Here is a 16,371-nt window from a genome sequence, read left to right on the forward strand (position 1 = left end):
CTTTGCCTTGAGTATGTAAAACCCTATAGTGGTCTCAAACGCAAGAACCAAGTAGCAATTAATCACATAATTGCCCTCTTTGTATGTATATAATTTTTTCATTTTTTTTCAATTTTTTCCTTTCAAAAATTGATGGCGTCCTACCCAAGCTCACACTTACCAAAATTGGATTTTGACACATCCATTTTGGGAAATTGTATTTATAAAAGAAAACCAAATGTCGGTCCTATAAAACCACATACAAATAACTGGACTCGCTTCAACTAAAAGTATGTAAAACCCATTAAGGTCTTTTATTGTATGACGAGATCTCGATTTCTTTTCTCTACTGTTACGTCACGTATGTCTCGTACCTCACGTTTCAACCCTACGGGACAGGTTAGTAAAACCTTACGGTTATCCTGATCTTCGAACGCAAATAATTATATCACAACGTAAATCAACAGGACTTTGTTCGATCATCGTTGCATAATATAAACACCCAACCTTTGTCTCACCATTTAACCAAGTGTTTGCAACCCAATTGCACGCTACAATGAACAGTATGTAAAGCCATTATGGGCCTGTTCTCACCCATCGCACGATGTAAGTAGAAATACCTTCTACCATCATCTTGCACCTTGTAACACATGAAGTAACATTAAAATTGTTTATCTTCTCTATTGTTCCATCGTACGCCTCTCCAGGCTACGGAGTTAGTCAATCTAACAAATCTTTGCAAACAGTATCAAATGATACTGCTAGCTTTTGTTGAATTATATTTAAATGTAAAAAAATTGTCACGCGATAGGAGAGATCCTTAAAAAATCCACCACTACACGAGAAGTTCGTTACAATTACTTAATACTTATAACCATGTGTTATAATTTGGTCGTGTGACATTAATTTGCCATGAGTACCGCCCTTGTGTATAATTTGGTCGTGTGACATTAATTTGCCATGAGAACCGCCCTTGTGTATAATTTGGTCGTGTGACATTAATTTGCCATGAGTACCGCTCTTGTGTATAATTTGGTCGTGTGTCATTAACATGTCATGAGAACCGCTTTTGTGTATAATTGTGTACAACCCTGTACACGAGACGTGGAGACGTAATAATAATACTTACCGTGATTCGTGTGAACGACATAATATCGACATCGTCATCTCCTTTAAGGAACTGTTTTTACACTCTTTGACTTCTGTCTATAATTGAGTTGTACCTTGCATATACTGCATACTTGTACACTATACGTGAAGACGTTACAATACTCACCATGAATCGTGCGAACGAAATAATATCAAACCTTTATATGTGAACTACGTAAGTATTTCACAGAAACCCCTTTGTTCAACGCCAATGCCCGTGGACTTCCTGTTTTTGCTGCTTTCCAAAAAAGAAAAGAAGCCCAGGAATATCTACTATCCCAAAAGGACTAGTTTTCAGCTTCACTGTCAATTATGGGGCATAGTGCCGCAGGAGTTAATCGATGGGCACAAAACCACTAAACTCGTCGTCTGGGAAACAAATAAGAAGAATCCCAGGTTTGTGAAATTGGAACTAGGGTCTGTCTTTTCTCACAATCATGTAGAAGTTTAAAACGACCCCTAATCTTTTGCCAAATACACGCAAAAGATTAGCCCCTTTAGTACAATGTGTATTCAAATGCTGTTTAAAATTAATCCACTTTATTAAAATGTAAAGAGTCAGGAAATCTGCTGGTTGAATATGTTTCACTCTCACATAGAGGTTGAATTGGAAATTAGTCCAGTCTCTAGCAAATTTCGTAACTCAATTCCCGTCCTTTTTCCTCCCCCTCCCTACCCCCATGCCCTCAGGCATATGTATGAAGTGGAAAATCTGTTGTCGACCATATTTCGCCCTCACTTCGAGTTCGAATCGGTAATTGTTCCGGTCACCAACAGGCTTCCTACCTCACCTTTCACGTATGTTGTCATTTTTTTTCTCTCCTCAACGAAACACATTCATGAATTTTGAATATGTATGATACGCACTTGGCGTATCGTCTGTCTCTTCTGACAACCTTTATTCATGAATTAGTTTCCCTGCTGTTGCCGTGACTCGTTCACGAATTTTTTGTCTTGTTCTTTGAAATCCTACGAAAATGTTACCACCTGTATGTTAACATAGGCCAAGGAAGGCCGGTTGTTTTTTCAACCAAGACAGTTTGTCATTCGGCAAACGCCAAGTCATCCTAATAAAGGATAATGTTTATGTAATCAAAACTAGTTAGGAACCTCTCTCTACCTCTCTCTCACACTCTTCGTCACTCTCCGGACCTTCAGCTAAACCTCGTTTGTTTATTTTTTCTGGACACATTTTGTTTCTCTCCAAACTTTTCTTCATTGGTCCCTAGGCAGGTAAACTTCAAGAAATTTGCTTTAATAATAATTCCCCCCGGATTTAAAAAGAAGCCCAGGCGGATGCCATCTCCGGCAGCCAAGCTGAGCCTCACCTCCTAGCAGCCTGCGCTGTGGTTACAAAGGTCCCTCGACTACTACTCGCTACACACTTGTTCCATCTTGTTCCTGAAAGCACAGACCATACCGCTCATATGTATGACGTTTGTCGCACCACTGCAAGCCGAGTTGTCCCACTATACTTTATGACACTCTGAACTACCTTTCGGACACGCTAGTCCCGGAGTTCAAATTCTTGCCCTCAACGCCAATGCCAGTTATACCGTCTCTTGCTCTGTCATGCAGTGACGCATACCAGGTCATGGGTGAAACATAATTACCCTTTGCCCCTCCAGTAAACACAAACTGCGCATCTCTAAAAAGTTATCCTGAGCTACATTATGCTCCGATAACCAACACATACGATCCGTGCCCACCATAATAGCACATAGGACTCGTACTGGCATAACTACGGAACCTGGACTACTCTCTCCAATGACCACTGTAACCATAGCTGCAGCCCCGCAAACCACAGCCCCACTTCGCAAACATCAACGCCCACAACGAAGCAAAGTGTTTTTCCAAGGCCTAAGTGTACTCCTGAGTGTTATCTCAATGGGTCAGATTACAGTGATAATGTAATCTTTTAGAGTCAGTGAAATCTCGTTTCCTTCGCAACTCTTCGAAACCAAAAAACCAACGCAACGCAAACTTAGCTTCCAGACCAATGAAACCCTAGAATCACACCTTAACATTCCGTCTTTTGTTTTTCAATTGTATAATGTTGTCTATTGTTTTTTCAATTGCATAACCATGCCCTTTTGTCTTTCAATTGCATAATTTTGTCTTTTATCTTTCAATTGCATAACCATGTCTATTGTTTTCTAATTGCATAATTTTACTTGTTGTTTCCACACCTGCTCTCTCCCCAAAATTATTTGCTCCAAACATGCTATGTACCCTTCCTCATTTCTCCCCACAAATATTGTTACCTAGCCTATGGCATAAGCTAGTCATTATGTTTTAGCTAGGCATCTCTCTGGCCATCCAAGTCTCTCAAACTAAGGGCAACTTTTGTTTTGTCAAAAAACCCCAAGGGAGGCATATAGAGGATCTTTTAACCCTGATGCTCCATTACCACGTCGCCTTTTTTACGAGCGCGGGGGGAGGTGTCATATAACAGATTTTAGGCGCGAAGATCCTACAGTTGCTAGCCTGAGTAGCGGGAACTATCAGGTTGGTTGCTGGACCAAACGGAGTTGAAAACGCACAAAAGATCCGCTAGAGTTCCCCCCACCCCCGGCGACCAAGCGCCTCGTCCCTCCTTACGCCCCGACCTCTGACCTAGCTGGACGTGTGCGCGTTCCGGCCCCGCGTTCCCAATTTCGCACCGCACGGTCGAAAAGCATAATGTACGAGAATGGCGCGCTTTGAACATCGACAGGCTGGCACCGCTTGGTTGAAACACGGCGCTCAGCCCTACAATCAACAGGATGCCCCGAGGACTCCCATGTCCCGACCACGCCACGCTGTGAGTTTCTTACGCTTCCTATTACCCCTTGAATGTGTCCGCTAATAACCTAAATTCGTCCACGCTGCCTGTCGGTCTAGAGAGAGAGAGCTGTTAATTACTCCCCAGAGAGAGATTAGGGAACCCTTTGATGATAATTCCAGTTAGGATGTAACAACCTGTATTCTATTGTTATTCACCCATGTAATGTCCATTTTGCCGCTCAAATACAATGTTGATTCATAAAAAACCTAACCTCTTTCATTTGGGGATAGCAGTCGTATGGGAGTGTTTTGTGTAGACGGTGGGATATGGATTCTTGAGCCTCGCGCTGACCCCGAACCCTGACCATGAGAGAGACGTCTCATGCCCCGCTCTGAGCTGGCCGAGGGAAAGTCAGGGCACCCCAGGTCCAACGCGCGACAAAATATTAAAAAATACGGCAATGACAGCAATTATTCGGACGTGTCTCAAAAAAAAGGAGAATGGCGGTGCCCCTCATAACTCGGTGCTGGGTCATCTGAAATCAAAAAATTAAAGTTCATTCGTTAGATAATAGTTTTTCCCAGGTAACGCTGGGAGGGTTTTTCGAAATTTTAATTTTTCACTTTTTTGGAACACTTTGAAGGGAAAAACGCTATTTTTAGTGAAAAAAATCGGCTAATTTGTTATTGTAAAATAATAATTATTAACAAATTTGAAAAAAACTCTCCAGCGTTACCTCGTAAATTATGTACAAAAATAGTTTTCAAAATTTCAAAAGGATCGGTGCAGTAGTTTTGAAGTTATGACGGGCACCGACTTTGAAAACGTGAGTTGTGGGAAAAACGCTTTAAAGTTTTGAACACTAAAAAATCTGGTATTAAACGTTTATAAGCAAATTTTATCGGCTTGCCTCACACTTCACACTGAATCATCAATGCCAGGTCCATAAAGGTTGTTGCTATCATCCATGATGTCTAAAGCACCCTTTTGCACTTATCTACGACGAATCCTGCCTTCTTTAGTTTGTCTCTCAGCTTCCTGCTCTGCTCGGCTTATACGTATGGTTGGGTAGGGGTTAAAATCCGACAGGTATAAAAATACTCGTAACTTCGTCAATTTTGCTCCAATCAACTTGAAATTTGAACACAATATTCTTAACATATTAAACATTTATTTTAAAAAATAAAAAAAAAATACAAAAAAAATAATTTTAAAACCCTAGCCCCTTAATGCTTAATGGAGTTATCTAATTTCATTTGTGCGACATGTGATTATACAGGGTTACTGATTACCAGGCTGCCAGGCTGTGTGATAGAACCAAAAATGCCACACCTTAAATTATTATTGTTTTTTAATGTAAAAGGTCTGCATTTAATAGCATTTAATTGCTGTACATGTCTAATTTTTCAAGTTTTTAAAGTTTCAAAATACTAACGAAAACTTTGATGTGGGCAAAAACTTAATTCTATTTTTACACGGGGGATATGTTTCACAAAATACCTAGTAAAATCAAATTTTATCTTTACAAAATATATACATAATGCTATAGAATATCTGGGTGCTCTACCCTTGCTAAGGTCCCAATTTACAATTTTATATAATTGTTAATTTTGTGCAAGTTGGGCTAGTTTTCTTTTAAGGTTATGTAGGCAATGTAGGTCTGTTTATGTATTAAATTTAATTGTTTATCAATCTTTTCTTTTGTTTGTAAATCTCCAGAAAGACATGGCACTAGACTTTCTAGACTCAACTCCCCGCGAGCAGCCTTTCCTCATGTTCCTGGCGCCCCCGGCGCCCCACGCCCCCTTCCAGCCCGCCCCCCGTCATGAGAAGGCCTTCCCGGGGGTAAAGGCACTTCAGACACCAAGTTACAACATTCCAGCTGGCGAGGTAGATTTAATGAATAGGACTGATCACAATCTCGTCGCTCTAGTTCGTTTTTGTCCAACAAAGTTTTTCAAAGTTTTTTTTACGAAAAACGCATATACAATGAAATTAGCTCATTCTATGCTTATGAAAATGATTTAAAGTAATGCATTTATTATTTTAAGTAAAATTCGTTCCAAATGTTTAAAATTATGCAAAAAACACGTTTTTAATTTGAATGTAGGACACAGAGTTGGATAAACAAGCTCGGAATATTGATTTAATTTTGGTGGAATTGAGACAAACTTGTCTTGAAAACACACTAAAAATTTTTTAACTTGTATCGTAGAAATAAATGCTTTCGGAGAACAACTGCATAACTCAATTTCGCCAAAAATGGTCTGTTGGACAAAAACGAACTAGAGCGACGATCTGTCAGATGATTTACATTAACATTTACTGTGGTAATCTTCCGTGCATGTCATCCAAATTTCTTCTTAGTAAAAAGAATGTGGGTACTCTGTTACTATTAGTTTTTATTGAGTTAGCTACAAGTATTAATACTTTGGACAATATAAGAGCTTGCTATTGAAAAGAGGACGAGTTACAACAGACGTGCCTTTTCATACGTCTCGGTCATGCTGTCTCACTCAGATATGCCTGTCTCTTTCATACCGACAGACATACGTTCACCACATTTACAAAACTCTTTATTACTATCTGGCTGGATCACTGATGTATTGTACTAGAATTGCCCTGTCTAGTTAATTTCATTTTTAAAATAACCCCACATACATAAGTAATTTCACAATACAACTCTCCGTCGAATTCCGCCGCCTCGCTTAGAAAGCCTAGATAATATAAATACATGTTCCCTACAATATAAAACAGAACACAAAGTTATTCCTCAAATCCCGTAATGTAGTTTGCTTGTTTATCGGCCAATAAGAAAAGCCCGATCAGTGCGCACCACAAATATGGAGATGAACTTGAATTGTGTTTATTTATGTAACAATTTATAAGTCTGGATTTCGCTACACTGTTCATTACCCGAAGGTTGGTAATTCTCTGTCTCTAGAAGCTTGTTGTCTGTCAATAATATCCCACAGGCAATTGCTACACTCTAGCGACATCTGTCGGACTCTAGAGTAAGCTTTATGACTAGTGCCATCTATCGCTTGAATACCCAACTTATTACCATACATCACAGGAACAAAGCAACCACAATAATGCGAAACGTCGCAAGGGATTGCTTCGTTCCTTTCCCTGTAATTCGTGGCTCGGCTCGCGTTTCGGTTCGCAAATGAATAAGCAGCAATGATGAGGACAGAGCTTCAGAGAGAGTATTAGTGAGGGGTAAGGGAGGGTGGGGGTTACATGGTTACAATGGATACTTATATCATAAGAATAAACAAGTAAGAAAGAAACATATTTCATATGGAACAGACACCATTGAAATGCTTGGAGTAAGTATAAAAGACTGGCTCAAGTATTGGATATCTATAGAAGCCTGAGTAAATCTGGCGCACAACAAACCGGGCGTTTTGTTTTGGGCTGGCATATTCTTCAATAATAACCGGCTGCTAACCCTATAAAAATCTGAAGTGCGCCCAACAGTTGCATTTGGGAGCCACCTCTAGGCTGGAGCCCACAATAATTGATTCTGTGCAAAGGAGGACGGTCCGTCTGATTGACAATCCATCGTAAACATACTGATTGTCATCTCTACACACTTCTCTATACATAGACGCAATGTGGGCATGCTGAGTCTGTTTTACATGTATTTTAATGGAATCTGTTCTAAGGAGCTAGCAGCATTGATCCCGGTGCACCGGTGCACATGTGTGAAACTCAACGTGCACGAGCGGAACACCCGCTCACATTTAATGTTGGCTTTATGAGAACGAGCTGCTTCTCCGACTAGTTTTTGTGTAAGACGGCTCTTAAAATCATTTCCTACTGCCCCTACCGTAAACCGCCTCGCAACGCTGCCCAACCAGGTGGTGCCATAGCTCCTCTGCCTTTACAATATACAGATACAGATTGCTCTTGAAAAAAACGTTCTTTTGCACATCTAGAGTTAAACTATAATTTCACCAAATAAATTAGCTCTGCTAGAATAACAAAAATAATACATAATTTCTGATAACTTACCGATGGAAAGATAAGCCATTTATTTTCCTATATTGTTTTGATGAATTATTGCAACTATTAATTAACTAGGCATTTTGAACATAAAACACAAGAAGCTGTTATGAATAATTAACTAATTAATGTGTATTGTGTTAGCCCTCGTTATGTATTGGTTGACAGTATAGATCACACACACTGTCATGACGTCATGATCGGTATTGGTTGGTTTCGTTGGTGGGTTGGTCATTCATGACGTCAGAAACTTGCCTTGAAATAAATGTATCTTCTTGAATTTTTAACATTTGGTAATACGCCATTCTCAAGCTATCTCTAAGGTATATATATTTTTTTATAGTCAGATAACTGATTACATTTTCAAAAATGAAGTCCACGATAGGATACCCTTTAAAATATTTAGAAATGGGTTATTTTTGTGATTGAAAAAAATGAACTTGCTTAGCTTGACTGGGAGACTAATTGGCGCTACTCTAGTCCAACAAAGGGCAAAACGCAATGGACAGTGCCCTCTTCCCATTGCGACGCAATGCACGCGCTTTTTCACAAATGTGCACGTGAACCAAATCAATATAAGTTTTGGGTCATTTCGATGGTAATAGGCCTTGTCTAGTTGTATTTATTCAATGGGTTGAATAGTTGAAAAGTAATTAAAACAGGTAAAAAAAATTTAAAAAAACTTCTGACCCTGTAGAAATCGTAAGTGTGCCCCACGGCTGTTTTGGCAGCCACCTCTGGTGTGTAGCCAAACAATACTTGAAAAAACCCCTGACTGCAGAAACGGGCGGTCTTTTGGTAGATTTCCCTACGTTAACAAACGGTTTGCAATCTTTAGAGCACAGACGTCAAGTAGATATGCTGTCCTTGTTCTACCGGTATTTCAATGGAAGATGCTCCGAGGAACTAGCGTCATTGATCCCTTTGTCATGGCTGCGTAGTCGAGAAACACGCCAAACGCACGCCCAGCATATGTACACGGTTGACATTTGGCCTCTATGTTTCCTCCCTCCTACAACATGGTTCTCTTCAAGACCCATGTTCACTCCTCTCCTCAAAAAGACTCTCCACATGGCATCCCCAAAGATGACTTAGACCTTGATGGAAATTATTTCCCCCAAGGCCTCCTGCGTTGAGTTTATTATTAAAAGCCCGTAAATTTTTATCCCTGTTGAATAATAATGTTGAATAGAATGCTTTCACCAGGGTAACTGAACATGTAAACATAATTATATTATTCTTATCTTTATTTGTGCCCTTTTAAAGACCACAATGCAACAACAACCTGTGTATTTTAAAAATAACAATAGAAACTTGTACATTAGTACTTTTTTAAAACCCTTTCAGGACAAGCATTGGATTATGCAGATGAAACCTTCTCCCCTCCCAAACAACACATTGTTAAAGCTGGATGAGGTGTATAGAGGAAGATGGCAGACTCTCCTGGCTGTCGATGAGATGATCGGGGAAGTTGTCCAAAGTTTGGACAAGGCCAAACTTTTGGATAATACATACATCATTGTTACTTCGGACAATGGATTCCATATGGGTTAGTTCATTAATAATAAACAACTATTTATTTATTTATCTATTCACTTATACATACAGTTTATAGGTATACATATTGACATTGGGTGCAAGTAATACAGATAGATGTTCCATATATAAAACGTGGTAGTAAAATGAAATGTGATATGCAACATGATTGAAGCTTAGGTAGTAATGTTCTGTGAACACCTCACTAGGAAAACCTGTGCCGAGGTGTTTGCATGGGTGTTATTCTGCCGTCATAGGTGGAAACACAATATCCTCCTCAGGAGTCTCCACCGTAGTTCCACCCATTGTGGCGCTATTTTACATTATTAGGTTAGAAGCTGTGTTGACATGTTCATCATAATATTATATAGACACAATGTAGTAATTTGAGGTAAGTTACGTATCAAAATGTTCTGTAGACACACTATAGTACAAGAGTACAGATACATTGTGCAAATGTAGAACATGATTTAAATTTCATAATAGTATAAATGAGTAATGAAAAGAAAAGTAAGAAATATACATGAAAGGAACTTAATGAGCAGTTAAGCTGAGAGGAAAAAAAAACAAAACAGAAGTTATTATGTGTCTTGGTGAATTATCAGCAGGTTGTTTCACGGAAGGTGGCATGCAGTTATACAGTTTAATGTAGTAGTAGTTAAAGGATCATTGTCCGTGGGTCGTGTACTATTGCTAACCCCATACAAGTTGGTTACTGTTGAGTTTGTTAGGCGCCTCTGGTCTAGTGCCCCTATACATCTTTATGAAAAACTCGGTTGACTGCAAAATCGGGGAACCTGTTTTGTCTCAACATATTGCAATCATTAGAACAAAGTGGTTAGATGAGAATGCTGTGTTCTATCTGTATTTTAATGTTGGGTGCTCCGAAGATCATTGATTATTTAGCACTGGTAATAAGGAAGTTGAGTCCATTTTTTTAATTTTTTTTATCAATGTTCACATTCAAACTTAAATACTGGTATTTTTTTTTTGTTTTAAGTTTGTTTTCATAATTAAATTAATTCTCAAAGTTTAAATTTTATTACGCCCGCCAAAACGAGCGGAATCCGAGCGGTAAGAGGCGGGGTGTGGTGTGACGTCATTCGAACTGTGAAAACCACGTCGCTTAAGCATTTTGTATGGAAAAAATTTTAATTCTTCAACAAGGAATTCCAGTAATTTTTTTACCAATGTTAACCGTCTATTAGAATTGATGTTATTAAAAAAAAAGAAAATTGATTAAGATTTCATAGTTAAATTAATATTTTAAGTTAGAATATTTGCTTTTCTCGCCCGGTACGGTACTTGTACGGTATTGCCGTCGCTACTTGTTGACGTTCCCCGCACGAATTCAGGACCACCGCGCAGAAAAGTAAAGACCAATAGTAAAATAACGGTTTACAGCCCAGTTCACTGTTTGACTTTTCTGGGCGGCCGGCGGCCTGAAGTGTATCACATGCTATGTGACATGTATAATAATAAAAACTTCTAAGTTATGCAATAAACAACATATTATTATAAAGCACTATACGAATATGTATCTTTAGAAATCCATTTCATATAATAATAACAACAAATACGTACATATATTTGACAAACCCAAATAAACCTTTGGCCTATACACCTCTCTCATCTAAACCGACCATCTCTCATGTAATAGAAAGAGATGCACCATAGGTGATCTGTTGTACGTACAATCACGACACATGTGACGTCAGAATTCTTTCGACCAATCGTGGAGCGTATACAGTCTATTGCTATTGAATGCTTTTTCAAGAACGTTTAACTAATTCTAAGAATAATAATATAGAAATATATTTATATATTTAGAATCGATATTTTTTGATCTACATGAACATATTTTTTATAAGTCAAAATATTTTTTACTCAACTTCCTTATTAGCTGGGAGATATGTCAAATACATGTTGACACACTGACTTTCTTTTGGGTATGCTCGGAATGAACTATCTAGAGGGATGTGCGCATTGCTACACATTTCTTTAGGCTAATTTGTGGATTATGATTTAAGATTTGTATTTTTGTTATTTGTTTTTGGGGTGTTATGCCGTGTTGCGCTAACTCTTTCTTTAGCCAACGTTTCGGACAGCATTGCAGTGTCCATCATTAGGGCAGATGTGTTATTTGAGGTTGTGGTGAAATGTGAGCTTATGTATGAGGTTGTGATACCGTGTTGCCTGCTCCAACCCTCTGAGCTAACATTAACGTATCAGTTTTTATTTATAGTGTTTTTCTTCGTTTAGCTCTAGTGTAGCCGTCAATTACCGGATACCAAGAACTATTGAGCTTAGCTCCATCGTCTCTAATAATGTTTACGGGATTTTTATGAATTTCAATGGCCTCCGTAATCAGCCGTGCTCTATAAGTTTTGGGTCTCCCCAGGATTTCAAGAACAAATCCAAAGTAATGCCCGGTGTCAATCAAATGCTCGGCAATTGCCGACTTATCAGGGTGACCGAGTTTATAAGCTCTGAAGTGTTCTGAAATCCTTTTGGAGATAGTCCGCTCTGTCTGACCTACATTGACCTTGTCACATCCGGAACAGCTGAGTTTATACACTCCATCTGTTTCCAGAGGAAACTTAGTCTTTGCAGACCTCAGTAAATCCTGTATCTTTGTCGTTGTTTATTTATATGTAATAATATTTTTATTATTTCAGTGTAAAACATAACTCGAAGTAGAACTTTGATTTGATTGGCTTCTTTGATGAACAACTTTCCATCTGATCATGCGATAATGGGTTCTAAAGAAAGCTAGTTTAGGGAACCTTGATTGTTGTTATTCCAAGGGGTCGATATTTTTTTGGTATATGTACAAATTATTTTTCTTCCAGGTCAATTTTCGCAAGGGTATGATAAGAGACAGCCGTATGACACCGATATCCGAGTACCGTTCCTCATCAGGGGTCCTGGCATCCTCGAAGGAGGATCACCACCTTACCCCATCATGAACATTGATCTGGCTCCAACCATTTTGCAACTGGCGGGAATAAAACTCCCCGTGGACATGGACGGGGTTCCCATCAAGATGTTCAGTAACCCTGAATTACAGCAACATAACATGCTGGCGACGAATGATGTGAATTTTGATGAGCCGTACGACAGACAGATGTTGGTGGAGTACACAGGAGAGGGTTCTGGAGAATCGCCCAGTTGTCCATGGGGAAATGATACAAATTTATTTGTAAGTGCACTGGGTTTAATGCCGTTGCCTTTTGCATAATAGCAATTTACACAAACCACATTACTTATAAGTGTGGCGCAAATATTATGCGGCTTGGTGTAATGACATTACTTATTGTTAGAGAAATTAATTGTTTCAGATGTGCCAACCTGAGTACTACTGCAAGTGTCAAGATGCGAAGAACAATACATACGGATGTGTACGCAACTTTCTCCCGCTAATGGACTTTATCTACTGCTCATTTAATGATTCTAAGGTAGGAAAGTAACATACTTAATAGAAGCTGATGATGGTTGATTTTTTTTTACAGGATATGATGCTAAAGTAATATGTATATGACATTTTGCTCAACCTCGCTTATTTCAACAAAGATAGAAGATGTGAATTGATTGCTTCAACTAAACGTAGGATATTTTATTTTTGGCTTGTTTCTTACGAATTTTAAAATTCATTACAAAAAACCTACATATAATGTAAGGTGCTGATCCATTTGCGAGCCAGTGAACTAACAGTATAACTCTTTCGCTCATTGGCTCGTAAGCTCTCGTTGCTGATGCGTCGGCGAGCCAAACAGTCGTCTCTCAATCGCCGATGTAGTGAAATGGCGAGCTCCCAGTCGCGGAACAGTAATAACCAAAGTTCTGTAAAGACTGTCAGCTCACCGGCTTGCTAGACTGAACCACCCGCAATTTAGTATACTGTGGGCTAAGGGTTTCAAACATGCACAGCGCGCCAGACTGCAGGTTTTGAAAACTGCGTATACAGGTGCTGCATTGGTGGTTTGTATCTTTGGCTCGCCGACTCGCTTGCATACCAGCGGTTTACTCGCAAATGGATCTGCGCCTTTAGAGTAAATATTGGATATCAATCAATATTTTACCTTGTTTTATTAAGTATTTGTTAAAGATCTTATTTACATGTTTGTAAATGTTCCATCTACGAGTTTACTGTCCTTCTTAGTACAAAGGACTGGAGCATGTTCATAAAAGTTTGCACTGGCCATTGTAAAGGGTCAGCATCCTTGTGCACTGTTTATTGTGAGTCAACATTCACCTTTGACGGTGTGTCTAGTATGTACCATGCAACAGCACTGCCTAGTGATCACAAAAATCAAACAACACTTGTAGATGTTTATATGTATCTTATTGGTATAACTCGCATTCGAAGACGACTTTATTCAGTGTAACTCTCTTATAAGGTTTATTTAAGGGACTGGTAAACAATAAAGCATTTTCACCAAAGCCCAAGCAGTCATTGCATGCACAATACACTCAATTTCACTGTTATTTGCATTCCGATTTTATTAAAAAGGTGAAATCAGTATATTTATATGTACATATTTTGTTATTAAAAACTTCATCGATTATTACACAGATGTCATAAAAATAAACATAATTTTGCACCAAATTTTTTGCTGTCAAAAAACAAAGGTTTTTATGTTTTTTCGGTTGTTTCCATCATTATAACTGGAATAGGTTTACTGTATTATATTATTTTTTCTAGGAAACTGAGGAAGCCTATTACATCCACGATGACCCTTACCAGCTGAAAAATGTCATCAATGACTTAATGCCGTCTATTAAGTATAAATACCGAAGTAATCTTGAGAAATTAAGAAGCTGCAAGGGAGAAAGTTGCAATATTGATTTCTAAAGTCTACCATTTTCAATATGAAATCAGACTTCCCCCAGTTCACAGATCAAAAGATAAAAATGGCAATGTTTTTTGAATGTTAAATCTGGAGGTGCAGAAGAATAAGAAGGATGAAAAAATTTAAAGAAGAATAATATACAATATATCGTTGTTTGGAAAACAATACCGCGAATGTGATAATTTTTCTAAAAGTGATACATATTTTAATACCATTTGATTCGTAACGATTTTATCCGAGTATTCATCCACAGAATGCCGAATGTTTATTAAAATGGTTGATTTCGTGGCCAATGCTGCATAATATGTGTCGTGATTTTCCCTCTCCTGAACAATTGGTTTTATGTTACATTCGTGGTATTGCATGCCGAACGAATGTGTATTCTTTCGACCGTATCGAGAAATAGGAAGTACTGTTCATTTTGTAAAATGTTATTATTGTTTTTAAAACAGCTTTATTTTGTTATTACATATGTAGATTAAACCGCTGTAGTAGTTTTACATAGATTTCCTGCGATATGTTAGAAAACTTCAATTAATCTTCATTATTACAATTTACATTGGTGCACATGAATTGATGTAACATTGTTTAAATAATTGAGTAATCAACTCATTACGCTTCTTTAATGATAAATCAGTATGACTTATCACAAGTAGATATTCAATATGATAAATTAACCAACATCTTCTAGCTTTATAAAAATAACATGATTTCCACAACACAACATTTCTAACAAATCTCTAACACTATCATTCTCTCCCCGAAAAACTCATCAGAAAGTAACTATCATAATTATTTCCATATACTGCATTACATTGCATGGATAAACATGATTTATGGAACAGAATATTAATTGAATAAAAATAACCAACTTTGTTAATTATTTGTAATTTATTAATTTTGCGATTATTGAAGAAGAATATACTTTTTACAATAATAGTGTTTTGTATGAGTCATGTTGAATGTACATTCTGTTGCTTCGTAATAAAATATATTGTATAGTTAACCACAATGCATTTTTTCTCTAGAATATGATACAAAATTGCAGGTACAGTCGCGGTGAGTCATTCATGAGCGAACCGTACAATTGAGCTAGCTCTTTTTGCTGAGACGTATTCGTACGACTCCCGGTAAACCATACCACAGTTCAATTAAATGGTTACTCATTTTTATAAGGAGATATTTTATTACTTGCTATTATATATTGGGAGACGTAGCGGGGGAGCTATATCGAGCAAGACGTATCGGGTGAGCACAGTATTCTCATACGCTCTGAGCTCGCGGCTCCCGTTCAATTGAGCTGTCCTTCAATTGAGTTGACTCTTTGAGCCGTACGAAAATATTGAGCTGGTACCGTGGCTCCCGCTCTTATTAAAATAAGTCATGACCTATCGCTATGGTACAGACAAGCAAATCATTTTAAAGAGGACCCTTTGAATGCATGAACAGCCGACAGTATTGAAATAATATCTTGATACAGGAATGCCCTAGTGAGATGTGCAGAGTATGCTTTTTATGTAAAAACTGTTTTTTGAAATAAATAAAAAATAGAAAGTTTTTTTTTTTTATCAAAAATACTGATTAAATAGTAATTGTACTAATTTGTGTGTGAAATATGAAATATTCCCGCGTGAAATTATTCACATTCAATAAACTCAAATTTGCTCTGAATTTCAAAATGGTGTGCAGAATAATTCAGACGAGTGAATATAGTAAGCTTAAAATAGACCCTAATGTGGCTAATAGAAAGTGACAGAAAAGAATCGGAGAGCTTCCTGAATAAAATCAGACTGAAGAAATATACACTTTAACCAATCGCTGTAGAAAACGGGAAAACAAAAAAGACCCTTCGTTCCGTCTTTATCCCTATTATCGATCAACACTGACTTTAAGACAGCCCTGGTAGTTGAGAAAGTGAAAGATATAAGTACATTTACGAAGAGAGGACTATACTCGGAGAAGCAGATTTCTTGGAGTGCTGTTATCCAACATGACATCTCTGGATTTTCCTACCACACTGAGGCACCAAAGTCCGTCAGCCACCAATAAATGGGCAGCTGCCCAAATAAAGGAACG

The 16,371-nt window shown here is 38.0% G+C and overlaps 1 protein-coding gene across 1 annotated transcript in view; it reads left to right on the forward strand.

Moving 5' to 3' along the window:
* Positions 1-15,301, forward strand: part of LOC149417187 (N-acetylglucosamine-6-sulfatase-like) — a 40,215-nt gene extending 24,914 nt beyond the window's left edge. Inside the window, exons 6-10 of the mRNA XM_089640161.1 lie at positions 5,615-5,785; positions 9,254-9,455; positions 12,295-12,644; positions 12,784-12,900; positions 14,148-15,301. Of these exons, the coding sequence (XP_089496287.1) occupies positions 5,615-5,785; positions 9,254-9,455; positions 12,295-12,644; positions 12,784-12,900; positions 14,148-14,297 (990 nt within the window). The 3' untranslated portion in view covers positions 14,298-15,301. The remainder of the gene's footprint in view (positions 1-5,614; positions 5,786-9,253; positions 9,456-12,294; positions 12,645-12,783; positions 12,901-14,147) is intronic.
* Positions 15,302-16,371: the final 1,070 nt, after the last annotated feature.

This window comes from Hesperophylax consimilis, chromosome 15, assembly GCF_061612785.1.
Source record: "Hesperophylax consimilis isolate HC1 chromosome 15, BYU_Hcon_1.0, whole genome shotgun sequence".
Classification (NCBI taxonomy): Eukaryota; Metazoa; Arthropoda; class Insecta; order Trichoptera; family Limnephilidae; genus Hesperophylax; species Hesperophylax consimilis.